We start from the raw sequence: 27,629 nt of genomic DNA, 5'->3' as shown, positions 1-27,629 counted from the left end.
AAAATGAGCTAATAAATCATTGGTTCTGAAAGTGAGCTAATAAATCATTGGTTCTGAAAGTCAGCTAATAAATCATTGGTTCTGAAAATGAGCTAATAAATCATTGGTTCTGAAAGTGAGCTAATAAATAATTGGTTCTGAAAATGAGCTAATAAATCATTGGTTCTGAAAGTCAGCTAATAAATAATTGGTTCTGAAAGTCAGCTAATAAATAATTGGTTGTAAATGTCAATTAATAAGTTACTAGTTGTAAGTGTTGCTGAAAACAATAGTCATTGACAACATTCGTTTGATTAGTTGCATTAAATGTAAAAATGGGTTCATAATGTTATGTTTTCTCAAACTAAATATGTTAGTTGCACACTTTAATTCAGGTTCAGCATCTGTGCTGTATTGTTTCCATCACCAAATAAAATTTTTTTCACAACCACATTATGCTTTTTCTTGTCCAATCTTCTTTTCAACATATCCTCAAGTTCAAAAGCTATCTATGAGTAGTATTTAACATTTTCACTACCAGCAATCACTATCTATTGGATTATAAACCAACATATAGTACAAAAATATAATAATATATATATAAATAGTCATGGCATATATGTACATATAGAGCCTGGATTTAAGTGGTATCATCTTATAATATGTTGATAAATGTTGAAGCCTTAATAAAGAGAATCAAGTTTTTTGGGGGCCATGATTTTTTGGGGGGGTATGATTACACAGACAGGACAAGGACTGTGTCTTTGGTTACACTGTATCTGACAATAGAAATTTTTCACAGATGTGCAGTCAATTATTGTTATGTGCAATAATGTGCAGTCAATGTCTTGATTTACATGTAATGCATTCTTTCAAAAAGGTTTAATAAAAATGTATTAATAAAAAAAACATCCATTCGCCCAATATGACGTCTAACATACAGTCCTAATTAACCTGATGGCTAATTCACGAGTCTGACACATTGCAAAATGTGCAGCTGTTTCTGGTGTAGCAGCCTCATAATCCTGCAGAGAAGCATGTATAGTAAAATGTGGTCTGCAGTTCTGCCGGTCAACTTTAAACACTTTTAAGGTCTGAGACAGGATCCTATAAGACAGGACATCTGTGACAAACCAGACTGGTCCACTGAAACAGTAGTAGAAGAGATAAGGAAAAGCTGGTGTCTGCTTGTATATTGGTTAACCACATGAAAATGGCCAATGGGTGTACAATATCATGGTCAATGTCTTTAAGGAAAGTAAGAAGACTCAATGGTAGTCTATCAGCAAAGCAGCCAATGTGATATTCTCTTCACTGGACAACTAGACTGGTCAAATTTCAGTTTGCTTATCATTTACATATGAACTCTTGCCTTTAAAGCATACATCTGATAACATTTGAAACAAGCCAAAGGTTGTATGCTCCCTCCACCTATGAGGAGAGAGTGAGTACACTTCGCATGACATGATTATAGGCTGAGTACGGAGATAGCGAGAGGACGAATGACAGTAGTTTTTACATATGCTTCTGCTTCACTTTACCATTAGCTCTGGTACAGGGAAACAGAGATATAGTCCTAGGCTGAAAATATCTGGAGACCTTCAATAGAAGTCAATAGAGAAGAAGTGGAACTGAGGGAATTATCATGAGGCACACTCTCTCGCACTTCGTGTTGTGCGCTGTTTTAATCTTCCAGCTGTTTCTTATGACAGTGTACGTACAGGCTGGGGTCGTGGATGACTTCAACCATATTGAGCGCTGTAAGGACTCTCTCTACATGGGCACTCCGCCTCGAGGCTACCTTAGCAACTCTCTAAAGAAGATATGTCAACGTTATGAAGACCAACCCCGCTTTGTCACCCTCTACGACCCCCAGAAACACATCCCTATTTACTCCGCTTATACTTTTAAGAAGTCTGACGGGGAGAAGAGAGTGGACTTTCCCTGGATGTTTGAACCACAGGTGAGTATGTTTTTCACTTTTTTTTTATTTATTTTTTTGCAAACGTTTGGGCACCCCTGGTCAAATTAGATATGTTGTTGATACACTGAGTGAAACGCATTTCTGCACATTCTGCATTCTGACTTTGAGAATTATTACATTTACATTTATGGCATTTAGCTGACGCTCTTATCCAGAGCGACTTACAAGGTTACTTGTATTACAGAGGTGGGCCAATGTAGTGTTAGGAGTCTTGCCTAAGAACTCTTATTGGTGTAGCGCAGCACAGTCACCCAGACCAGGAATCGAACCCTAGTCTCTCACGTGGTGTGGTAGCTTACTGGCCGGTAGTGGTGTTATCTGTTGTGCCACACCGTTTATTATTATATTACGTTCCACGGTCATTTGATCAGGTTAAGACACCCCATTAAAGCCTTTGTCTTTTTAACATATTTAAACATATGGACATTTGATCTGATGATTTTAAGAGAAAGAGGGTGATTTAACTTAACCCATAAAATGGAAATGTCGCTTGTAAAATGTAACTAATAGAAATACTGTTGAAAAAGTTAGGAAATCATAAGAACACCCCTTATTTATTACTACTTCAAATGCCTGAAATCAGAATCAGGTGCAGATTAACAGCAGATGATCAGAATATATTTCATACGTATATCTCCATATATTCATATCTTACTATTCATGCTACTAGTTCTTACTCCAGTGGCTATCATCCAATCCTCCTTTTATTCATGTTTTGACAATATTTAGTCTGATTCTCATTTTACCATGTGTCTCTACATGCGCAGCTGGCTTCTGACAAGGGCAGCAGTAATATGGAGCCCTTTCCCCAGTCTTCCCTCATGCACAAGAACTTTGAGGACACCCAGGCCGTGCTGGAGGACTATGCTGATGTGGTCCAGTATGAACGTGGCCAACTGAGCCCAGACCAGCACCAGGCTGACCCGCTGGACAAAGCTGCCACCTACACCCTGACCAACGTGGTGCCTCAGATTAAAGAGTTTAGCGTTGGGCCTTGGGCCGCACACGAGCAGCTGATCCGCAAGCGCCTCAACAATTACTGCAGAGGAGCGGCCTACGTCATCACAGGGGCCACGACCTCCGGCAACATGATCCGTCGCGATAACTTGGACCGCGTGGCTATTCCTGAGTACATGTGGACTGCTTACTGCTGCACCGACTATGACCACAACGCACCATATTCTGAGCGCTACAAGTTCCCAGTGTTTGGAGCCTATGGACTTAATGATCGCATCAACAATAACATGGTGGAGGTTCCTATAAAAAATCTGGAAAAGTTTCTGAGAGGCAGAATGGATGTGGACAAGAACTTCCAGATCTTCTATAATGACTGTGTCTCAGACTTATAGGGTGCCAACAAATGATGTAATGTGCCACCGCATTGCAGCTGCCATTATGATATAATATAGTCACAGTGGTGCTAATACTAATCACTGTTCATTTGGTATACTATATTCTCAGCAGCTTTTAAAGCACAATACCAGTTGAAGTCTTCATTTCTGTATACCTTTTTACAGTTATTTTAAATAGCTATTTTTAATCTGTTCCCATATATCTTGCCACATATTCTTACACTTCTTACACACAGTAAATGGAAAACTTGGCTTTTGACATTTTGTTCAACATTATACATGCTATAAAAGCTTAAGCTCATTATTGCAGTCAAGTTCCACTTAATCATTGCCTTTGATCACTAGCTGCATTTGCATGTTTGCCTGAAGGGAAATGTACCACGAGACATGAATGGAAGATATCTATTTTCTGTGCTCTGATAACCTGCCTTGTTGGTTCAGGTTTGAAGACATGACTGACTGTGTAATCTATCAAAAAACTATTAATACAAATGTAGGCTGTGCTTTACATATTGTGTTGTGATACGGATTGCCACTTGCTATCTGTCACAGAACATTTATTTTAAGCCCTATGTATTTTGCCCAAAATCACTGTATTCAAGATTGTACTGTGGGTACTCAATAAACCTATTGATCACAGCTTTGTGTCAAAGATTTCTTCTGCAAAATTAATATATGCGAATGATTCCCTTGCACAATGTTACTGTGTGCTGTACTGACCAGAAGAGGGCATAAGAGCCTTGTACTTGAAGGTACAATCAGGAATACCTAAAATAACAGTGGCTGCAGTTCTGTTTTATTTGGAATTACTGCCAATTTCACTTTGACAAACTCACACAAAGCAACATTTAGACACGGGTTATTCATTTATGCTGGTTTTCTTCTTCCTCAGAACAAATATTAGCAATTAAAGAGTCACATTTTGGTTTGTGGCAGGCAAAGGTTATAGAAAGAGCAATGATCTAGGCAGCTCACTCGCTTCCATGCCACCCAGCCTCGTCTCTGCAGAGACTCTTTATCCAGTGTAGGGCCGTAATAGTGGGGGTCCATTATCAATAGGTAGCTCCCCTGTTTCCCAGTGCACACCCCCAGAATGCCCTTGGAGGAGTTGTCTCTGTCCCCACCCATCATCACAGGACAGCCACGGGTGATGAAATGCTGGTGAAGGTCTTCTGCTGCTTGCTCAAGCTCTGGCCCTCCACTCCGCACATGTATGATCCGGCAAGGGACATCATAGAGTTGGTCAATCACCAGCGCAGCCTCATAGGTTCCTATCCACTCTCTGGATCCCAAGAATGAAGGTGGCTTATCTGCTACTGTGACCAGAGCTTTCTGGATGTCAGGGAGACTTGGAGGAGGCCTGGTTCTTTCACACCGAGATCCGTTATACAACCATGAGCATATGGTCTGAACAGTCCTGTATCCACAACCCCAACCTCGGTCATCCTTGCCATCGCAGCCATAATGGTAGTAGAAGCACTCTCCTGATACCAAAGAGCATCTGTCACGCTCTGTCAAAGGCTTGGACAGTCCTTCGTGTGCATTTCTTACTAAAGTAACGTCATCTGCCACATTTCTGCTCGCAATGGTCACCTGGTCTTGTCCACATAATCGCTCTCCCCAGTCTATATCCTCACTTTTCGTCTCCATTAACTGGCTGAGCGATTTAAACGTACTCTAACTTTTAATTACACGTATCTATAATTTAACTAATTCATTTCGCCTTGCAATTAATGTCTTTATTAACGAAGAAAGTGGACTGTTTACATTATCTGCACTGACAGGTGGACTAGTAGGTAGTGTCCGTCTACAAAAAGCGTCCGTAAGGGCGCGACACCGCGCATTTAAGTTCCGCGTTTAATACGATGAATGGTTTAAAGACGCGCCCAACTTCAACATATACGGATCATATTTCAGTATCCACACACATGGCATTTATAGTTAATGTCGTAAAAATGATGAAATTGTTATTGTTAGTCAGTTACTGTGAGTTTGTAGTCGCTGGACCCCGAAATATATACGAGAGTTTGAGTCCCAGCTCTTCTCCCTCTCCAGAACAACGGCGTCCCTCCAAAGAGTCTGACTCCGGCTATTCCTTCTCAAAGGTGGAAAATGCTTCCGAGAACGGGGGTCTAACTGTGGAGTGTGGGGAGAAGAGCTGGAAGATAGTGGTAAAGAGGGAGTACTTTGAACAAGGCCTTTCCTTTTCACCTCGGCTTGTTCGACTGGGTGAGAATGGCGGAGGTCCTGCGAAAGAGTGCAGCCCTCACACAGACCTCCTCACCGACTCTCAGATGGTCATTTCTGCAGGGTTACAGGACTGTGGGAGCGAGTCTCGGGTAAGGAGTTCAAATAACAAAAGATGGGCAAGCGACAAAACCTCTGTACTTCAGTAGAAGTAGAGACAGTCCTGGTAAAATTACCCTGGAAATTAAAATGACCTTATGACCTTATTTTGGTTGTGGGGAGGGGGAGGGGGGGGGGGGTGGTCGTCCAGCTTGGGGACTTAAGTAGGCCTAAGTTGTAGGACCATGGCAGTGTGTGTGAGCAGGAGTTTGAATTTCCAAACCATGCAACTATGTCCATGAACACTAAAACTTAAACAAACATATTTAGCACCACAACAGTAACATTTATATTATCATACATATCCGTCAAATCATCTCCTTTCAAGTCACGTTTCATTTGTCATTTGCACAACATGCAGGACATGCATACACCCAAATGCTTATGATGAGGCTCAGGTCATTACACTACAGCAGCTTAACACTAATATACAGAGATTTGCTAGATGTAGACAGAGGAGTGTCCTTAGTATGGTACTCTGTTACGTACAAGATATGAAACAAAACATATTAATAAACATATATATATATTTTTTTTTTAGTCCATCACCGTGTGCCACTTTCATTAAACAATCTCCAAAACAAACTCCAAAATGTTGACTTTACCGGAGAAGGCAAAAATAATCTTACATTTGTTTGGAAGTCAATGTAAAATAAGAGTTTATTCCAAACAATCTAGAGCATTTCTATTGGTCCATTCATCCGTCATTATTTACACAGTGAATAGACCAAGGAGAAAACTTAAAAACGGACCAGGCCTGGTGGTGAAAAGGTGGGAATGTGTGATGGCCGTAGAAACAAGTGCACAAGATGTGACCAGTAAGCAGCACAGATACGGTCACCAACACAAAAACTGAAATGGTAAATGTTCTAGATTGAAATGTAACAATATTACATTTCAGTAACAGAGTAAATTTAACTACACTATTAAAAGTGTGAGATCCGCGAGGACCTTTTGGAAGTTCTTCAATTTGAAACTGTGGAGGAACCTCTTAATGTCCTTTGAGGAACCTTCAGAAAAAGGTTTTAAGAAAAAAAAAAGGTTCCTTAAAGGTTCCCCAAAGTACCCATAAGAGGTTCCCCCACAGCTTTTTAAACTGAAGGACCCCTGAAAGGTCCTTAAGGATTTTACATACCTTTTAACAGTGTAGCTACTTACACACTTCGTTTAGGCCTGAACTTTGTCTTTTTGTCCATTTTGTCCATTCATTTTTCAGGTGAGTGGTGACTGGCTCATCTATTCCAATAAGTTGATCTTTTCTACTGGACCTCTGCTTACATTGGACGGTGTGCTGATAGTCAGGCGAACTCAAACTGTGGTTCCCATTGAGTGCCATTACAAAAGGTTTGTTGGGTTTTTAGAGTTATCGTCCCACCATCCTCACAGAAATTCTTCTTGATGCTATCTCTTTCTCTATTCTACAGAAGGTTTCGAGTGAGTGCAGAACCACTGAGCCCAACTTGGCTTCCTATGACCTCCACTATAGAAGCAGCTGGATTGCTACACTTCTCTCTACGCATCATTAAAGGTGATCTGGCATTTTGTGCTTCTTAGTTATCCGTATTTAGTATTGCCAGTAGAATAGGACTCAGTGAAATAGTGTTCTTTGGAATGGTGGTGCAACATCTGCACCTCATCTGTATGCTCACGGCATTGTCCTCACAGCAGTGCTCCAAAATCTAGTAGACAGTCTTCCCTGGATAGAAGAGAGTGTTACCCAAACAAAGCAAATACTTTTGTTTGGGAATTCATGAAGTTAAACTTTTTTAATACCCTTGATTTCAGAAGAAACACCTAAATGAGCAGGTGTCCCAATACTTTTGTCGATTTGTTCATTTGTCTTTTCTTTTTTCTGTGACATGAGAAAGTAGAGGCAATTATTTTAGTTGTATTTGTTTCTCCCCTCAGATGGCCATGGCTTTGCACGTCAGTCCACAGTTTCCCAGCAGGGAGAGCCATTGCTCCTGGAAGCAGCAGTACACGCCCCCATGCACTCTCCTTTACGAATCTATGTGGACCACTGTGTGGTCACTGCTGATTCTGACCCTTTCTCAAAGCCCAGCTATGAGTTTATATCTAATCATGGGTTAGTATTCAAGTCTTTTTCTGATTTTTATTTATTTTTTTTATTATTATTTTTTTACTGCACTCTGATACTGGTATATTTGCTCCTAGGTGTCTGGTTGATAGCAAGCTGCCAAACTCGCCTTCTAAATTTTACAGCAGGAAAAGGGAGAATGTCCTTAGGTTCAGCATTCAGGCATTTGGTGTCTCCCAAGATCCGAGCAAACAGGTTAAAAAAAACGTATTTTATTAGTGTAATTAAGGTAGTTGTCTACAGTTCTTTCTACAGGTGATTTATGGCACTAAAAGATGTCTTCCATCTTAACTTTTGTTTTTGTTGTTTGCAGTGAATGCGGTACCTTGCACTTGCACATTACATCTTTACACCCCTTAGGTTTTCATCAGCTGCCATTTAAGAGCTATTCCTCACCACAGTCCCTCTGACTCGCGGAACAAGGCGTGCTATTTCCATGGGCCTTCAGTTAGGTCCGTTCATAGATTTTCATAGATTGTCTTGTCATGATGCAAGACCTTAGCAGTAATATTTATATTCTATACAGTGGCATGCAAAGGTTTGTGCACCCCTGGTCAAAAGCTGTTCTGTACTTGTGGATAGTTGGAAACGAAAAAGATGACCTTTAAACTAGAGCTGGGCGATATGGAAAAATTGTCACAATTTTTTTTTTTACTATACACAATATTTATCACAATATTATTTCATGTAGACAAAATGCACCAACGGCGTACAATTTGCTATCCAAACACTTTCATACTGAGTACTGTGATTTTTAAAGTACTGTGATTGAATTAAATAAGACTGATTTCGCTCTTTGATAATCAGTGTTCTTTAAGCACCGACAATATCCACAATACACTCATAAAAGCATATTGTGAACCACAATAACAAAATTTATCACTATACAACAATATTGTCATATTGCCCAGCTCTACTTTAAACGCTTTGTCTTTTCGTTCTTGTGTGGAGGATTTTTCGGGCTTCTAGTTCTTTGAGTCCATTCTTTCCTCTACCAGTGAAATGCTTCCTGTGCCACTGCCTGCAACACAAACCCAAAGCATTAACAATTCACCTGCTGTGCCTAACAGAGGAGAGATGTTCTTTTCATGAAATCTTGCTGGTGCTTTTCCATAAAGTTCATATCTATGCAGGTGTCTCTGGACCTGTCACGATAATTACATTATTGACTTCTTGTACAAAATAGGGACCTGACCGCAATTATTTTTGCTGACCTAGAAAATTTCTCATTGTGTTTACTTGATGAGATGAGCCTGTTGATGTATGTTTTCGACTGCATAAAATGTTCTTAAAATTGGACCATACCTTCAGTTTACAAGCTTACAGCTTACGGGAGAAGACTGTGTAAGAGAGGGGGGAGAACCCAGGAATGATGGATGACCCGGTTAAAAGGGAGGTGACGAGGGGGTGGAGGGTTGAATTGGAATGGAAGGAAATGGAATTTATGGGACATGAGATTGGGGAGGAGGGGCTTCAGGCACGTTCCTCCTCTCAAAATAGAATATTTGATACTGATATTTATTATTATTATTATTATTATTATTATTAATAATTTCTTCTGTTTCAACCTTAAAGTGTCTCAAGGATCTTGTACTTGTAACAGTGTATGTAGCTGCTTAGTAGGGCCATGGCTGCTGACTGTTGAGATTTGAGCAAGCTAATTAAGGTCTGAGATTTTGGTAAGAGTTATCTAATAACCTTTGGGCTTCCTATATTTTTTGCATGGTGTTCCTGTACTTTTATCACTCTAAAAATGTAAAAAAAAAAAACAAAAAAAAAAACAGTAATTCTGTTAAACAAAATTTAAAATAGCTTATAAATTTCAAAAGGAAGTTTCAGCTTCTTTGGAGGTGTGTTCATATTCTCTTAACTATTCGCAGTAACAAATTTTGACCGGGGGTGCCCAAACTTTTGCATGCCACTGTAAGTGTGCGTCTTGGGCGACAGTTTTAAAAACTTGATTGATGTTGACCCAAAGCAGAGTTATTTGACAGTTACATAATCTGAGCAGTTATGTCTGATTTATGCAGCTGGCGTTCAGCAGAGGGGAACAACACAGTGTGCTTGTGCTGTGAAACCGGAGACTGCTCTGCAGGAAAGACGGACATGTCCACCAAATATCTGGAAGGTATTGTGTTTCTGTATGAGAGAGAAAAAAAACATAGTATTCTGTCAAATAAAAAAGTGAATTCTAATTCTAATTGTGTTTTAAAGAAGAGCTTACCACAGTGGATGTAGCCCCCCTGCACATATTCCCTCCAAATTCACAGTGGACTGGGAAACTTATCATAGGGGACTGAAGTCTCACTTGAGGTGTGACCTGTCTGGGACACCTGGCCCTTCATCTGAGGTAAGGAACAGTTTAAAATAGTCAGTGCACATTTTAGTGGTGGTGGTGTGTGTGTGTGGGAGGGGGGGGGTCGTCATAGTTTTAACTTGTCTCTCTGGTTGAATGTAGCAGGCTAGAAATGAATGAATTTATGAAGTCACTTTCTTTAAAATGTGAAGTGTTATTGGTGGAATGGACAGTTGTCCCACTTCCTTTGAGAACTTTATATCCATCTCATTTTTTAGGTGCTTCTTCATTGACCCAAGCCAGTCCCGCAGAATATACATCTGTTCCCTTTTTTCAGATTTTTTTTTTTAATGATTCCCCCATAGCTTTTGAAAATAAACAAAATGTGTGACCTGCTGTTATATGGCAGCAAAGAGGCCAGTGTAGGAGCACCATTCAAAACATTCCTCTATGGATGAAATCCCATCGCCAAAGAATACAAAACATCCAGTATGAGCATAAGATGGAGATGAACTCATCTGTCCTATACAGTCTGACATGAAATTTCACAGTGTTTCTTTGTTTATTTATGTATTTATTTATTTTTTAATTTTGAAGATTCTGTAGCTTATCTAACATGAAACACAATGTTTTGGTAAACAAGTCCTGTGGGCTGATGGAGTCAAAATAGAATATTTAAAGGAAAAAAAAATAGCGACTGCATTTCATTAAACAAACACATTGCCAATTGTGAAGCATGGGGGTGGACCTATCCCGCTTCAGGGTTGTGTTGCTATTGCATGGGTGAAGAAAAGAGTGAATTCTATAAAATACCAGCAAATACTGGATGCAAATGTTAAACCACCTGTTAAAAGGCTGGCGCTAAAAAGAGGAAGGTTTGGAATAGCCCTCACTGTCCCCCAACCTACACAATCATGGGAATTATGTGGATGGATCATAAACAGGCTGTGCATGCTGGATTACCCAGACATCTCAGAACTACAAGAACTGAAAGAATTGTAGCTGCTGTGAAAAGCATGTGCAAGCTGTGGGTTCTGCCAAAGGGGGTTTTACCAAGTCATGACTCTGTAAGGTGCTCAAACATTTGCACAGTCCAGAAATATTGTGTTTAATGTTAGATATGATACAGAAGCTACGTCTTAATTTAGAACAGGCAAAAAACAAATAAAACACAACAAATAAAAGCAAAGCTGTTTTGATGTTTGTTCGGGCTGTTCAGAGACCTTTGTAGTTAAATGTGTGGACTTTGTGTAGTCATGTGCCATACTTCTTACAGTGTCTGTACAGTTATATTCCCAAATACAAATCGCTTAAGGTTAACATTTGCTAATTTGGAACGATCATGCACAAACTACAAAACTACATCTGCTCTGACCAGTGGTGAGTAAGCTGACATGTCAGACCTAAATCATTTAGGAAGTAAGATAACTAACATTGGAAATGATTATGGATCCGACTAGGAAAAAAGCTTAAAGCTTTTTCCCAAGGTCACAGACATAACCCGTAGATAACAGGAACGTGTCAAAACATCAGTAAGCAGGGAGAATAGACTGCAGGCACAACAGTAGACCACAGCAAACATAAAGCATGATAAGAGCCACGTCGATTGTGGTCCAAAATTTAGTGTTTTGACTTTAGGTGGGCTGGTCTGGAAAGAGAGGGGAAAAAGAGAGCGAGCAAGCAAGAGAGAGAGAGGGAGAGAGAATTTAAAACGCACATCTTGGATCCCGGATGTTGCAAAGCATTGTGGGCATGATGGATTGAGTTCAGTACCAAAAGGTTTAAACTGTCTAAGCGTCTAAGTATGAGCCAGTGATGAATCAGACTGGATACGAGGAGAGGTCTAAGACTGTGAAGAGATCTGCTGGTAAGTGGTGAAAGTTTTTTTTCTTTTTTTTTTTTTCTTTTTTTTTTTTGGATAAACATTTTAAATGACTTTTATATATAGCTCAAAATGAACTTTCTAAAATGAATAGCGTTATCATAATTATTGTTTATTATTTACATTTGGATTATCTTCTATTGATTTTCTCGTCAGGGTCATCTTTTCTGTGCTTTTGTATTATGTTTGTATTGCCAAAGATAATGCGGCTATTAATAATGAACTAAAAATAATAATTTTGTTTTGCTGTTAATCTGTTTTATTCCACTAAATTTACTTTTGTTTGATCACGAGCTGATTAGTGCAGTTTTTAGTGTAACAGTTGAGGGTTTTATTGTAACAGTTGATTTTTGACTGATGCAGGAATTAAAAGACCAGAACATCTTCGTCAATGAGAGTGCTGTACAAGCTGAAACAGCAGAGCGCTCCCCTCATTTGGGCATCTGCATTTAGAGTTTTGAAATTTCTTGAAGACTTTATGAAAAGCACTAGAAATTGTGGAATCATGCACTTTAAGCAAAAGTGTTCTACATAGTACTAAAAGTGGCTTATTTAACTAGTAACACTAGTGAGTAACAAAACCTATTGGCTGCTATATAGAAACATTTTTTTAAAGGGTTTCATCATCTACAAAAGGTTTTCTACTAATCTTTAACCAGGCAAAGAACCATTAAAATATCCAAATGATTCTTTGAGATGTCATGAATCTGTGCAGTACCATTGCTTTGACTAGAAGAAACCTCAAAGAGCCCTTTTGAAGAGTATTTGTTTTTGTTCACATTTAATAAAAAAGAAATTATATTAGATGTGTCTAGTGCTGTTGGTGATGGTGGCGACATGCATAAACGTATCAGTGTGTGCATGCGTACTGTTTCAGGGACAGGTTTGTTCACGTTAGACAGACCCAGACCATTTACATTTCTGAATGTGAACCTTCCAAATCCAGTCTGAGCAAAATCTGAATTAATGAGGCTTGTAATGTGAACATGGTCGAAAACATCATACATTGTGATCATGTTCTGTGCTTATCTGTGATTGTGTTTTTTTTTTTCTCAGCATATTCATTTGCACCTGCTATTGCAAGTATGTACACCAGTTTGTAGTCAGGTAATTGTCTTCATGAGTAGAAGTTTGAAGTTCTGTGGAAATGGGGCAGAAGTACATTCTCCAAGCATGCTGATGGGCTTGAAAATTAGGTGCTGCAGGTTTCCTACACACATTGGCCATATTTATCAAATTTCTTGGATTTAGAATGCTGACCTGGGATCAGTTAAGATTTACTGAATTCAATTAGATGTTTCTACAATAGTAATTTCAGATCAGTGAGCCTTTAGACTACTACAACTGCACAATGTCTTTATAGGCTAACAGGTAATACTTTAGAAAGTATTCATGATATAAAAACATAAAAGGAAAACCCACAAAAACAAACCTCGGTTGATGGTGACGGAGCAGGGCTGTATCTCGGTAAGAGTGAGGGAAGTGGAGGGGTCTGAAATACGAACAGGGACATAACCGCACAGGAACAGGACTAGAGACCGGGACTATGACAGGAATTGGGAAGGAAATAGTAATATGGATTGAGATGGAGACAATAAGGGTGATAGAAACATAAACAGCAACCTGGGTCAAGAAAAGAAGGGCAGGAGAACCTGTAGAGGGGGTGGGAAATGCAACAAATACATAGGTGGACACTGGAGCAACCTAGGAGCGACATCTGTAACAGCCAGTGATGATGCTCTACAAAGCAGAACTTCCTCTCAGTGTGTTAAGTCATAATATATGCCTCAACATCTGCCCCATCACTCTGTATCAGGTGGTTGGAACAACCAACCAGAATACACACTATATGGACAAAGGTTTTGGGACACCTACTGGAGCTTTTGAGACATTTCATTCTAAATACATAGGCTTTATTATGAAGCTGGTCCCCACTTTGCAGCTACAACAGCTTCCACTCTTCTGGAAAGGCTTTCTACAAGTGGGAGTGCATATGTGGGACGTTTTGCCTATTCATCCAGAAAAACATTTGTGAAGCCAGACACTGGTGTTTGATAAGAGGGCTTGGCCTGTAATCCCCATGCTAGATCATCTTGAAAATGTTTAGTAGGGTTGATGTCAGGGGTCTGTGTGTGCCGGTCAAGTTCTTTCACACCAGACTCACCCAACAATGCCTATATGGCCCTTGCTTGGTGGACTGGGGTCCAGTCATGCTAGAATAGAAAAGGGCATTTTCTCCAAACTGTTTGCACAAAGTTGAAAGCTCCCAGCTGTCCAAAATATATTGGTATGGTGAAGCTTTAAGATCTCTTTTCACTTGAACTAAGAGGCATATAGGTATAGGCCAACCCCTGAAGAATAAGCCCATAGCATTATCCCTCCTCCACCAAACTTTACAGTTGGCACTGTGCAGTCAGGCAGGTAACAGTCTCTGGGCATTTGCTAAAAACCGCTAGAGAAGTATGATTCCTCACTTTGCAGTAGTTTCTTAACGCTTTCACTTTTCAAACATACCATTCATAGTTGATGGTGAAATACCTAGGAAGGAAGAAGTTTCATCTTATTACAGTACCAAGCGGGAATTCAGTAAGTTGGGACTAAATGAAACACCTGAATTCACCGATTTAAGAGGTATATTAGGATCCTGACCTTCCTGACAATATTCTGACCTTACTGTGTACACAGGAGGTCTGCAGTGCCACAATACTGACGTTAACCTTTAATACCAATGTTGATATGCTTTTGTGTTGGAGCCACAGAGAGATATTAGTTGCAGTATCTATTTATTTCCCTGCTGTTGAAAAGAGCAAAAGGCAAGGCTAAAAATATCTCCTTCCTGGTGATAGGGGGGAAAAACTGTCATTCTGACATGTAAAGGACTGTTTATTTGTGCAAATGAGGTTCTTTTTAGTCTATTAAAACCCCCACATCTGCTGTATTTATAGACAGAGGAGACAGGGTCTTCCTAAAACAATCAGTGCAACTGCAGGTTGGAGTAGGACGATGATAAGGCTATTTGTGTAAGAGACCTGCCAAATATCTGGTCGGGCTAAGAGGTTTCCTCTTTTGGTTGTTAGCCCCTTATCTCCTTGTGGAGCGTGAACTTTACCTCATAATCCATCCTCATGACACAATGAATGCATTAACATTTCTCATAGTGAGACAAGGGCAAGCACTGGGCTGGAAATATTCTTGGCTGAGATAAAGGCATAAATAGCTATAAGATCATGACTTTGAGAAGACTCACACAGAGCTGGGTTCTGACTAGATTGGTAGTGATCTTGGCAGTCAAAATATATTGCTCAGATGTTCAGTCATGATCTTCCTATTTGCTTAATCCAGTTCAAGGCTGGACCGGGCATTGTTGTGGTGAAAGGGCTTGAGTGATCTAATGATCTCCAGGGCTAGGTTGTCAGAGGCTGCGTGCTCATGGTAGGGTTACAAGGTGAACAGGCCTAGGGTCAAGTTCCTGACCAAAAAAACTATAGAAAATAAGTGCCTATTAAGAGTGAATACCCTGCCCAGACAAGGGTTACAGGACCTAGCGCTGGAGCCAGGACTGGGGGTAGCGTCCACGTATCACGGCTGGGTTCAACCTGAACGAGTATTGTGAGACGACCGTGTGGACCCACCACCATTAAGGTCTGGATTGGGATGCAGGGCAGTGCCCATCAGTGCCCAACCAAAAGCGTCCATCAATGTTTAGTCCATGTACTGGAGGTGTAACTGTCTCACACCACATTTCCGCATGTTCTGGGCTCTCCACAGACCTCCTATGATGGTTGTGTTTGTCTTCTCCACACAACATTTCCCAACGTAATCCTACAGGCTTCTGGGGCTGTTTAAATCTGGTGATTGGACAGACTTCTGTACATTTAAGCTGCTGTACAAATAGGTAAAACCCCACCAGCTATCCTGATTTTATTTAATGAAGGATAAAAATTAAAATGGTTTGTCTGTTCATTTATTTGCCAGACATGACGTAGTCTTTAACTGATTGTTTTGTAACAGTGTCCAAAGTGGACCAACTGGGAATACAGGTGACCAGGCTTGCAATAGAGAAAACTGTCCCAGATAAATACAGCTATTGCCCTTTCTGGACGCCTCTGGCTCCGAAACAATAACTTCCGCCAGGTCACCGTAGTGGCTCCTACCCCCCGCCCCCCATTCTTTCATATGGATTTCCTGTCTTGTGTCGCGCCAGTGGTCCTGCAACAAGGAGCTCTATCTGGCTGTCTTCCCATTCAAGAGACAAGATGGGAAAATAGCCATACACTGTTTACTATGAAAAAGTCCCTCTCATTCTCTCGTTTGCACTCCGTCTCTGCATCAAAGACTCCTGGCTGGCTTTGTTTATTATCAGAAAGGGGAGGGGTGTCCTTGGGTCCCATTCCCACACATATCCCTTTTTTAATCGTCGCAATTGCAGTGGCAGCGTTGGAGTGGAGTCACCGTGCCGGGACGCCCCCCACCCCCGTCCCCTGCCCCCTGCCCCCTCCCCAGCCAACAACACATGTTTTACAGCACGTACCTTGTGGCGCTCTCTGCTCTCAGTTTGGCTAAGGCGTAAGCAAACTGGAGTTTGATCAAAAGGACAAGCTGCAATACAATACATAGTGAACCTTGGTGAGATAGCAGGTGAATACAAACGTTACAAAAATGGACATCTGAAACAGAAAAGGAACAAAACACTGAGCTAAATAAAACATTAAAGCATTAGTTACATTAATAGGTGGTAATCTTAGTGCTTACCATGCTTTTACAATACTAACCATAGACCGAACCACGAATTTAATTGAATTCCAGTTGTTTCTCTCGTTCAACTGTTGATTTTAATGTTTGGTTGCATAGTGGATTTATTAGTACCTTTGCAGTACAAATCATCACTGGACAGTTGATTTGCAGGGCCATCAGCATCTGTATTGGCAAGTTACTGTAGCACCTATAAGAGCAGTGTTCACAGTTATCCGCAGAGATTTCTCACTCTCCCCTAATTAAGCAGTGGTTCCCATCTCTGGTCACAGGGCTGAGGAACTCTAGGACTGGGGTTAGGAACCGCTGCTGTAAAAGTATTTCCAGGATGTTATATGGAGATTTATGTACAGAGAGCTTCCACAGGGGCTTTAGGGCAGTTTAAGAACAATGATTTGGCTCACTTCATCTAATTCCATACAGGACGCATGGAAGTGATGCTGCAGTTTTTTGCTCTCTGCTGAGTTGAATGTAAATGTAGTGCTGTGCAATGTTTGCAGAAGCTGGGTGGTTGTTGGGTAAGGATATGGAATTGGGATACTAATTAATAGTTACCTATTGGTTAATTAAATAGCGAATACCCTATCATACCTTTGTTTTTGTCATTCGTACAACATGTCACATGTACGCAGTGAACTTCAGATGGAAACTTGCAAAAGGGGAAACAATCTCAAGAATGCTCTCAACCCCTGAACTTTCCACATTGTGTTTTGTCCTCTCTTTGACCTTGTATTGTTTCCTTAGTGTTGCTTCTTGGATCTCCCTGGATTGTACTGACAGCAGACTGTGGAAAGCAGGCGTCAGTCCCATCATCTATCCAACTACTCTTTCCAACCATGCTCCGCTTGATTACAAAAGATTAGGCCTAGTCTTACATTGTGTACACTGATTATCTATCACTGACTCTCTTAACTCGCCTGGCTCTTAGCGCATGTGCTGTAGGTTTAAAGGTATTTAGATACTCTTTCTAATTGGTGAATTCAGCTGCTGATATGATATTTGAAGGCACAATAGTTGCTAACAAGTGTTAACTCGGGCTGCCCAGCGCAGAAAAGCATCGTCAATGGAACGGGATGCAGCCACACATGGCCCACATGTCACCATGTCCAGTGCCCAGCATCAGCTAAAGCGATGTGAAGCATGGCCTACGGAGGAGTGGAGCTGTGTTTTCTGATCTACAACATTAAAATCTGGCCTCACTAATGTTTATTGGAGCTGAGGGGGTATTAATATGTGGATCTAATTGAAAGCCTTTCTAGATGAGTAGCAGCTGTTATTGCATATATGTCCTATTATATGGCATATATTCCCTATTCGGAAGGACATTTACATTTAAGGCATTTAGCAGACGCTCTTATCCAGAGCAACTTACAAAAGTGCTTTGCTGTTTACCCAAGAAAAACCTCAGCTAGTTTGAATAGACTAATTATACCTATATAATATATAATGATACCTCTAAGCTTACACTACTAAGCTTACACTACTAAACACAAGTCAGTAAGGTGACCACTCTGCTATTCGCCCAAGTGTTGGACGAAGAAGTGTTGGATACGAATGGCTTTGGATGATCTTGGCTAGATCTTGGATCTACTGCTAGATAAATGATAAAAGTGATACATATGATAGTTCACCATTCTAGGCTTAGGCTAGGCTTTATCTAGGTGAGTATGTTCTTTATAACCCAAGAGGTTTCAGTTATGGTCCTGCATTACCATATAGTTTAGTATTTTTATTCTAATCAGATGTGTTGAGAGCAGAAAAAGCCTAAGACACTGATGGAGTACTTATATACTTATATATATAAAATAATAGGAACAGGGCCCACAGACATTCTCAGAACCGTAAATCAGGCTGATTACCAACTGGTGGAGCATTCAAACTTAAGGGAGCTTGTCCATATGTCTTGGGTCTACCGCTTGGAACACACACATTAAGCTCAGGCACTTGATAAACTGAGGTCTGGTAATTCCTTTACTCCAAAGTCTGTCTACACATTCAGTTCAACCCATGATCCTGTGACCACTCTGAACAGGCTTTCCCCAAAGCAGCAGGGAGCCCCTTCCACTCCCCCTGCAGCCCAGACAGCCGCAATAAGCTGAGGAGCCTGTATGAGGAGCAGCACCTGCATCCAGAGAGGGTCGCATCTGACTTGTGAGGTCCCACCATGAGCATGCTTACGCGCTAGGAAGACGTTTGCGTTTGTTCACGATTTGTTTGTCCTGTCTCCTTCATCTGGACGCCGGCCAAGAGGAAAGCACAATTAGAGGATCATTGAAAGAAACTGCTCAGAGAGGAAAGCACGTGGAAACTTCTTGCGAAGGATCACAGAGCCCGTGTCTGGACTGCTGTGTGAAAATAGATGTTATGTGACAACAATGCGAGAAAGACAGTTGTTGAAAACAGGAAGTAGTTCAGATAGGCATTCCAAGACAATGCATTTTTATTTGCATAGTCAAAGTTAAAAAAAAGAGGGGGGGGGGGGAAGCAATCAAACGCATCATAAGGCACCTACCGGATAAGTGCTAACCCAATGACAGTTCCAGAGAAGCACTTCAGCTGCAATTAATGGGCAACAGACGGGGCCATGGACGAGGCGACGAAGATCCTGTAAGGGACTATGCGGATTCTGAGATGGAGATACCCAGTGAGTAAAGCCACCACGGCAGTGTGTGTGTGTGTGTGTGTGTGTGTGGCTTTGGCGTTTTCTTATTATTCACCTGAGCGTACAGTATTTCCCCTCAGGATGGTGGCTCTGCTCATGTGCTCCCGCGCGGATTGGTGGGAATTCGCCCTCTTATCGCTTTCTAGGAGTGAAGGTCGGGGCGTTGGTAGAGGATATTGGCAGCAGCAGCGGGCTGATGGACAGCCAGACAGGTCGCAGCAGCAATGTGAGAGAGAAGCAGTGAGAGAGCAGAGAGGGGCAGAGAGGGGCAGTAACAGCTTGGCTTGGTTTTGGCTAGGTTTTGTCCGGTCCGTTGTTCAGTCATCATCATCATCATCATCATCATCATCCTCATCATCATCCTCACCCCGTGTTTGAGAAAAATGCCGAATGTTTCACACTTCAGGTAAGAGTTCGTCCTCTTGGTAAAATCCAGCAATGTCACTCATGGCGGTTTGGACCACGTGAAGTCCAGCGAGCTCACTAGTTGCGTGTCTCGGTCCTTTAATGAACTTTTGGCTTGCATTTTTCATTCTATTTTTAATAGCCAACCAGCTACGTTTCAGAAGTCCACCGAAATCGTCCACTGGCCAGGCGGCTGTGGCTTAATCCGCGTGTTGGTCACGGTAGTTGGTAGACTGGCCACGCCGGGACAGCTGTAATAAAGGGGCGCCTACGTGGGGTTCGTGATATTCTGCCCTTCTTCAGGAGAGGGGGGAAGGGTTTGGAAAACTGATCGATCTCATTTGGCTTTAACACTGGATCGATCCATGTCTTGTGTCGATCTGTACGAACTGCAGTAGAGTCAGTAGTTTTTTTTTAACTGAATGAATGAAGTGCTTGCAGTCACCCAAAAAATCACTGTTCTCAAGATAAGGCTCCTTGAACTGTTGTCATTTGGGCTAACGTTGTTAATGTTAAGAGCAGCTCCTGCTCTATTCTTCCACTCATATCAGATGGATTTATGGCAAATCAGACACTTTTCTTTTAAAAACAAACACAGGTATCAAGGCTGGCTGGGAAATGCTGACAATTGCAAAGAAGTGAAGACGTCACTGCAGAGTTTGGGCTCATCTGATGTCTTCCACTGTCTGAACTTCTCAAAAAATGCTTTGGCAGTCTTGAGCATGAATGACTTAAGGGACTTCAGAAGTTGCTCACTCATTGCACAAAAAGTGCTGAATCATCGAAAGAAAGGTGGAAAATCTGCTTAGTCAGTTAAGAGTGATTCAGCAGTAAAATTGGTCAGGTGGGTGCCTGAGGAATTCACAGTCTGAGCTTTTTCTGCCTTACTGGAAATGTAACGTACACACTTTGTGATTTCCCTACTGAAAGTTCCACCGTAGCGCAGCTCTAGGTCACATTGTGAGGAAACAGTCGAAGCAGAAGAAGATCTTAGCTTGCCTTGGAAAAGTTACCATTACTTTATTAGGCCTGTAATGTGTTACTTGATGTCGTTTGGCTGCTTCATATTTGTCTAAGTGTGTATTTCTCTCTCAGCTGTCATTGATGCTTTAAAGTTTGGACATTACTGTAATGCTTGTCTGATATTCTAAACTGTTGTAACTTATGTGTGTTTGCCTAGTCTATCTAGCCGTAAGACCTTCACATCACCGGGGGTTAGTAGTGTCAGTGATACTGATCTCACAGTACCAAGGCAAAAAATAGACACTGTGTTAGAATGCAGTGTAATGTTGGCACGTTCCCTGTTACCTTTAACATTGGATAAAGTCCCAACTTTGAGCCACTTTGCAGACACTTAACACGTGGTTGGCTTGGCCCACTGACTAACAATGAGGATTCATGGGACTACTGCTCCGCCTCTTCCGCTTTCCATCGCTCTGACATTACAGGGCAAGTGTAAGGGTTGGGATATAAAGGATAAGCACTTTCACGATTAGGTTATCTTTAAAGGCCTGTAAGTAAAACCTCAGTGAAGCTGACTGTGTGTGTGCAGATCATTGCTAACAGGCTGATCTCTGTGTCATACTGTTCGTTCATTGTACTGGCTTCTAAACCGGAACCTAAACTCACTATATTTCCTTAAAAACCATTCAGTTCATGGTTGGATGTGGCCTAGCTCTGCTGTCTGCTAGCTTGAAAAGGGGAGTGGGAAGCTGCGAATTACCTTATTGGTTGCAGGAAAGATGGAATCTTACTTAATAACTAGCTGTTTCGTTTCAGGGGGCCACTTTCCCTGAGACGCCTAATTCATTCAGTGCCCGTGAAAAGACTTTGAGACCTGCTGATCCAGATGTTGACCAATTTCTCGGAAAGGCTTTCGCATAATGGGTAGTTAGGAGGTGGACGTGCGTTCCCTGAGACAAGCTCTATGGATTTCTGGAACTTGTCCTATATTTGGGTTGTCGTAAAGTTCAGCAGAACCTCTTTGACCTTTGTGTTTGTTCGCTTCTCAGACTGAGACTGTGGCTGTCAGTAGAGCATTCCTTTACCTTTGACTTCTGTGAACCGCATGATCTCTGCTCCTCTTCGTACTCACATTTCTCTCAAACTGTGATGATCATTTTTAGGAGATGAGGGGGGAAAAGCAGCTTGTGGAACTGTTTGGCTGGTTGGATGAACCCTTATGTGCATCCCAGGACCAGCAGAACACATGAACTACATACAGATGGGGCATCCTCTGGGGGCATCCTCTGATCTTAAATGCGTCATGAGCCAGCTCCCGCTGAAAGGGCGCATTCAGAATGCTACAGCAGGGAACCCATGACCATGCTGCGAGGGGTTCTCATTCACTGCCCCTGCCCTGGATGTGCACTCTGTAGCTGTGTAGCAGTAGGCCTACCACAGAAGTGTGTGATAGTTAGAGGAAAGTAGCTGGAGAAGATGTCTCACAATCGGCTGAGCAGTGTCTCACAATCCAGATTAGCTTCTGTTGCCACTGATAATATGTTTTTTTCTTTTTCGTTCTCAGATCGGCTCATTTTTTGCTTTGAAACAAACGTGTTCGGCTCTCATGCAGTCTAATGCACATGACCGTAGCGATAGCAGATAAGAGATGTCAGACCAGACATACACAAACACTCTCCTTATTTAATCCTTTTCTACGTGCCAGAGAGAGGTTAGAGGCGAATGCTAAGCTTTAAAATTCTCATCAAACTGTTTGTCATGCAAGCAGATTCTGTTTCCTTTTACTGATGTTTTATTATCAGATCATTCATAAGCACGAAATAACTAGTTAATAGTACTAGCAGTAATTTAGCTGCATGTTAGTACATATGTGGTAACGCTATTGGCAGAAGATCCGTTCAAATAGCAGATGCGCTGCATCCATTTATTGTGGACTAATAAACCATGACTCTTCAAAGGGCTGTCTGAAGTTGTTCACTTTAACATGGGTTTTGATACATATGTCCATAAAAACATTCTGATTGGCCAACTTACGATGTGTTAACACCACAGGGAAAGGTCATTTCAGTTCTTCACGCTCAAATCTACAGTACAGTAATAATTTGCATCAATTTCATATACCCTAAAATAGAACCTTGTGGGACTCCAAGACATGTGTTAAACTAAATAATAGTTTCTGCAGTAAAATGAATAACTGGATAATAACCATGGTGTTCAAGGGGTTAAATCAAATATTGAGGAGGTTATTGGTAGTGGCATAGGATAGTGTCTCTTTGGTTTACCATTTTTATAACCACAAGCCACGCTGTGTCTGTTGAACTGGAAATAACTCTAAGACGTACTGTATATAGACTAATGATATGCATGCAAGTGCAAGGTTGTTAATTAGTTGGACAAAATGTCCAAGGTCAAGATAAGGAAGGTCATAAGGAATTCATTTACAGAGTAATACATTTTTCTAGATGGTTGGAATTTATCCAAAGGGAATGGATGAGTATAGTAATGTTATTTTATATGTAATATTATATTGTGTTCCATAAGCTTGAGTTATAATACTTTAAACAGCCTAAAATCTTACTGATGATCTTTGCCTAAATGTCATCCAATTGTCTCCCTGTGCAGCAGCATCACTCCCCCTAGTGGTTAATTTGAGTCAGTTTAGATTAACAACATTAGTGTTAGTGTAATCTCACATCTTATCATAAGGATGTTTACCCAGACGCAAACAACCCTTTCAGCCTTTAGTTTTCTTTTGTCATTGATTGGTAGTGTGGTAATGTGAATTACGTCTGACCCGTGTTCTCTGTGTGCTGCAGGACTCTTTGCCTTGCTGCTGATTGTGCTTGAGTGGACCCGGCCTGGCTTGCCCTCTCCGCTAAGGCCAATCTGTGACCTGCGTGTCCTCGATCATTTTATCAAGGAAGCACGGGACGCTGAGGCTGCTATGGTAAAACACACATCACCGAGCTAATTGCTTTGAGGTACAGGTATCCCTTGGACTGTCTTCACCAACACTCTTGTTCGTTTTCTTGTCACACTAGAGGGTGTTTAAAGAGGACTGCAGTATTGACGTGCCCCTCATGGTTCCTCTGACCAGAGTGGACTTTGGTGTGTGGGAGAAGAAAAATGTGAGTATTTTTTATCTTTTTACTTTTTCTCATTTGGGGGCTTGTAAGCTTGACAAATGCACTAGTAGATTTTTTTTAAAGCAAAACATTGATTTCTTTAGGTTGCATTAGCCGATATCAAGAAAAGGTTTGTAGGGCTCAACTGACAACTGGAATTTTCCAGCTAATATTATTTATTGCTATTGGCAAATATTTCTTCAGAAATGTTCAGCATCGGACAGGTGCTCACATTTAACTGGTGTTTTGGAGTGATATTTAATAGTGTATTTACTGAACAAAGAGGCAGGATGTTTGGGTGAAGCACTTTTAAGCATTTCTAATCCTATAGAGAAAAATATCTCTGTATTAATAATCCCAGAAAATGAAGATAATTTAGATCATGTTCATGTATCGGCATCAGTAGATATATACATGACAAATATTGGATAATGGCACCGGCCTAGAATCCCCATATCAGTGCATTCCTACTTTACTGAGGGACAAAATCACGTTTATCCTGCTTTCTACGGTGCAGGGAAGGCTTTCTACTAGATTTTAGAGTAGTGCTGTGAGGATTTGATTGCATTCAGCAACACAAGTGTGTTAGTGAGGTCAGGATGTTGGATGATCACCACGTCACATCATCCCAAACATATTGAATGGAGCACCATTATTACAGGGAACACAGTTCCACTGCTTTATACCCATCTTTACACCCCTCTAGCCCACACCTGGCATTAGGCAGGGTGCCAATAGGTCCATGTCCTATTCTATAGGCAGTACTTCTCTACAGGGACTAGACAGGCTGTGTGTGTGCATTTGCCCATCTTTTTCAGCAATGGGTGCAACTTTAGGTAGCCAAATGCAATCATTAGAAAGGATGTCCACAAACATGTGGACACTGAAGGTTGAATCTGAATGCATTTTTTCCCAACAGTAGTGTCTACAGTGTACTAGACTGTACTAAAGTACTGTATTATCAGAACTGTTGCCCATATTGACAAATCCATGAGACTTCAGGAAGGGCTATTGATATCCACCGATGGCTACACCCACGTTATTTACCTTACCTTAGCCTCTTTTATAAAACATTTGTTATGCTTTATGTTCCACCCTACGCTCCGCATTAGTACGTCTGAAAGTAAGGCAGAACTTGTTCTTTCAGATGGAGGAGCAGGCTCGGGAAGTCCAGACAGGCCTATGGCTGCTAAACAAGGCCTTCATCTCATTGCGTACATCCATCAGCAACTCTGCACTGCACTCCCACATAGATGCCAGCAGCAGAAACATTGCCAGCATCGGCCAGGTTCTGCGCAGCCTCAGCATACAGGTGAGTCGCCAGAGCAGTTTACACAGTTCACTGAATAGTTACTACTGAATTCAGCTGCACTTCCACTGCTGTTCGTTGATAGTGATACTTAGAAGAGGGCAAAGTGCTCAGGGCTCTTTAGTAGTTGTAACAGTGCGTGGACACAGAGTCTATGTGCGTACGTGCGTGTATAAGAGTGAGGGAGAGAGAGCTGGATCCAGCCGTATCACAGACACTGAGCTACTGATACGTATGTTTGTGGAAGATACACACACACACACACACATTCACAGAATTCCTGGAAAGACTGGATTGTATCTCTGTGTTCAAAGAATGCTGGGGGACAGTCCAGCTCTGCAATCATTCAGCCACTAAAGCAAGCATCAGATAAACATAAGCTTCCTATCTGCTAATACCTAGTGCCATGGAAACCTCTCGTACATTGATTTTATTTTATTTCTTTTCGTTGTTGTTGTTATTTTTATTTAATTAATTAAAAATTACATATGAATTGCAGTAATAGAGAGAACGTCTTAAGTTCTACACATAGATCATTCAATTAGACCGTCTCTTTCTTTCTTTCTTTCTTTGCAGGACTATGTGCCTACAGCTGCTGGTATAGATCTCCAGGAGACATGGAAAGTATCTTCTGCCCCAGAGCTCTTCCAGGTGCAAGTTAATTTCCTGCGTGGAAAAGTGCGTCTCCTGCTTGCCAATGCACCCGTCTGCCAGCAAGATATCAGCTGATTGGAGCACAAGGGGTAGGGACCCAGTTGATTGGAGCAGTCCATGACGCAAGGTGGGACATTGCACCATGGACTCTGCTTAAAGACTGAAATGTCAAGCTCAACTGGGCTTCGAAAGGTAAAGACTGGGAGGAGGAGTTACAGCACTTTGGAAGTTCTCACCATGGACAGAGAGTGGAGGGAAATATTTAACGTCATGGACACTAGATTCCCTTAGGATGTAGTCCTCTTTACCATTGGCATGACCAATGTTGCACACATTTTGTATGTCACACAGCCAGTCTCTGCTCATTTGACTGACAGTGCTGCACTCCTTTCACAGCTACGTTGGAAGCTTGCCTTACGAATCATCACCTGCTCCTTTGAGATTTTTTTTTTTTTTTTTTTTTTTTAGAATCTCAAATGTATTTTTTATTGCTTTTGTAATGTTCATTATTTATATAGATATATATATTTCTAATAGCTGGAATCACTGTCTGAGGTTTTATATTATAAAGCTAGTATGAGGAAGCCACCTGCTTTCCGTCTTAGCCTTGACCACTTCCAAAAGTCCACTGCTGATGGAGTCATATTTATCATTATTAGTAATGCACTGCTGGTTTTATACAGATTTTATTAAGAGTGTGAATGTCTGTTTCTGTGTGTGTGAGTGTGTGTGAGAGAGAGTGTGAGAGAGAGGGAGATAGAAGATGTCAGAGAGAAGAGGCTGTTTACAGGTCACTTCTGGTGAGAGGAAGAGAGACCAAATAGTTGCGTTTTTTTGGGGAGGGAAGCGGGGGCCTACGTGAGGACTGATGGGGCTGTGTGTTGATTATCAGCGTCTGCGTCGGACTCACGTGGGAGCGTGAAGCCTCGTGCAGATAGCATCACTGCCAGGAAAAATATTGATTGGTTTGCGTGATGAACATCCTGCCTGACTCCTGCTCTGGTCACAGTCCGTGTGTGTCGGCTTGGGAAACTCACGGGCGGTTGACGTTTCTCTTTTTGTGTCGGGCTCGGATTGGTCATCCTTGTGTTTGTGTGCTGGTTTTAATGTCTGTCAACGTTTGAATGAGGAGGAAGTTTGTAATAGTTTTTCCTGTTGTTTTTTTGTTTTTGTTTTTGTTGTTGTTGTTTGGTCTCTGTTTTGTTCAGTATTAAATTGCTTACTGTAATTGTGAGAGGAAAATAGATGAATGAAAATAAGGATGGAGGATGTTTTGTGCTTGTTTGTCTGAGACTCATCAGTCATGCATCTTGAGTGCACTCCTTGCCACGCACTGGATCAGTGGTGTTCCCTGAAGCCTGTTTGGAAAGACTTGTGTAAGTATAGAAAACACCATCTAGAAACCCGTAAACATGAATGAAAAACCTGTTCAAGGATTGACCAAATTCTGCTGATTGTCAAGTTAATCTCATGTCCTCTTCTGAACTAATTCAACTCTGTGCTGCTTGGCCGTGAAAAATTGGCATTATGAATACTGCAGTTCTAAACAGTGAATAAACACTTACAATTTCTAAATGTTACACATGTACGTTTTATATTTGCACTCTATGCAATTTAACATACAGTGAAATGGTGTGCGCCACTGTAATTCCACATATCACTGCTACTGTGCAAAAAACCTTGTATCTCCAAAATGTCAGCTTTACAAGAGCAAGAAAAAACCTTCCAAACTTTCACTGAAAGTCAGTGTAAAAAATAAGTCATTGTGGAGCATTTCTCTGTTGGTCCTTATGAAAACTGAACAGTATAAAGAACAGTCAAC

The 27,629-nt window shown here is 41.3% G+C and overlaps 3 protein-coding genes and 1 pseudogene across 3 annotated transcripts; 3 read left to right on the top strand and 1 right to left on the bottom strand.

Moving 5' to 3' along the window:
- Positions 1–1,558: 1,558 nt before the first annotated feature.
- On the top strand, positions 1,559–3,316 carry LOC140562912 (endonuclease domain-containing 1 protein-like). Its single transcript, XM_072688778.1, has 2 exons — positions 1,559–1,942; positions 2,731–3,316. Exons 1-2 carry the CDS (start codon positions 1,625–1,627, stop codon positions 3,310–3,312), a joined length of 900 nt encoding a protein of 299 aa, XP_072544879.1. The 5' UTR covers positions 1,559–1,624; the 3' UTR covers positions 3,313–3,316.
- Positions 3,317–4,101: 785 nt separating this feature from the next.
- ufsp1 (UFM1-specific peptidase 1) lies at positions 4,102–5,114 on the bottom strand. Its single transcript, XM_072688777.1, has one exon. It carries the CDS (start codon positions 4,963–4,965, stop codon positions 4,231–4,233), a length of 735 nt encoding a protein of 244 aa, XP_072544878.1. The 5' UTR covers positions 4,966–5,114; the 3' UTR covers positions 4,102–4,230.
- A 156-nt stretch (positions 5,115–5,270) lies between these two features.
- Positions 5,271–10,071, top strand: LOC140562370 (zona pellucida sperm-binding protein 3-like; annotated as a pseudogene).
- Positions 10,072–18,824: 8,753 nt separating this feature from the next.
- Positions 18,825–27,387, top strand: epoa (erythropoietin a). The gene is made up of 5 exons (XM_072687418.1): positions 18,825–19,333; positions 23,536–23,666; positions 23,761–23,847; positions 24,992–25,156; positions 25,730–27,387. Exons 1-5 carry the CDS (start codon positions 19,255–19,257, stop codon positions 25,880–25,882), a joined length of 615 nt encoding a protein of 204 aa, XP_072543519.1. The 5' UTR covers positions 18,825–19,254; the 3' UTR covers positions 25,883–27,387.
- The last annotated feature ends 242 nt before the right edge of the window (positions 27,388–27,629 follow it).

This window comes from Salminus brasiliensis, chromosome 9 (genome assembly GCF_030463535.1).
Source record: "Salminus brasiliensis chromosome 9, fSalBra1.hap2, whole genome shotgun sequence".
Lineage (NCBI taxonomy): Eukaryota > Metazoa > Chordata > Actinopteri > Characiformes > Bryconidae > Salminus > Salminus brasiliensis.
The sequence above is the reverse complement of the archived record's forward strand: the minus strand, read 5'-3'. Positions and strand labels throughout refer to the sequence as shown.

What these genes read in the sequence shown, in the direction of transcription:
- LOC140562912 (XM_072688778.1), top strand. Translation starts at nt 1,625, where the DNA reads ATGAGGCACACTCTCTCGCACTTCGTGTTGTGCGCTGTTTTAATCTTC. An exon ending in CCTGGATGTTTGAACCACAG is followed by an intron (nt 1,943 to 2,730) that starts GTGAGTATGTTT and finishes CTACATGCGCAG; the next exon opens with CTGGCTTCTGACAAGGGCAG.
- ufsp1 (XM_072688777.1), bottom strand. Translation starts at nt 4,965, where the DNA reads ATGGAGACGAAAAGTGAGGATATAGACTGGGGAGAGCGATTATGTGGA.
- epoa (XM_072687418.1), top strand. Translation starts at nt 19,255, where the DNA reads ATGGGCAACAGACGGGGCCATGGACGAGGCGACGAAGATCCTGTAAGG. An exon ending in GTGTGTGGGAGAAGAAAAAT is followed by an intron (nt 23,848 to 24,991) that starts GTGAGTATTTTT and finishes TTGTTCTTTCAG; the next exon opens with ATGGAGGAGCAGGCTCGGGA. An exon ending in TGCGCAGCCTCAGCATACAG is followed by an intron (nt 25,157 to 25,729) that starts GTGAGTCGCCAG and finishes CTTTCTTTGCAG; the next exon opens with GACTATGTGCCTACAGCTGC.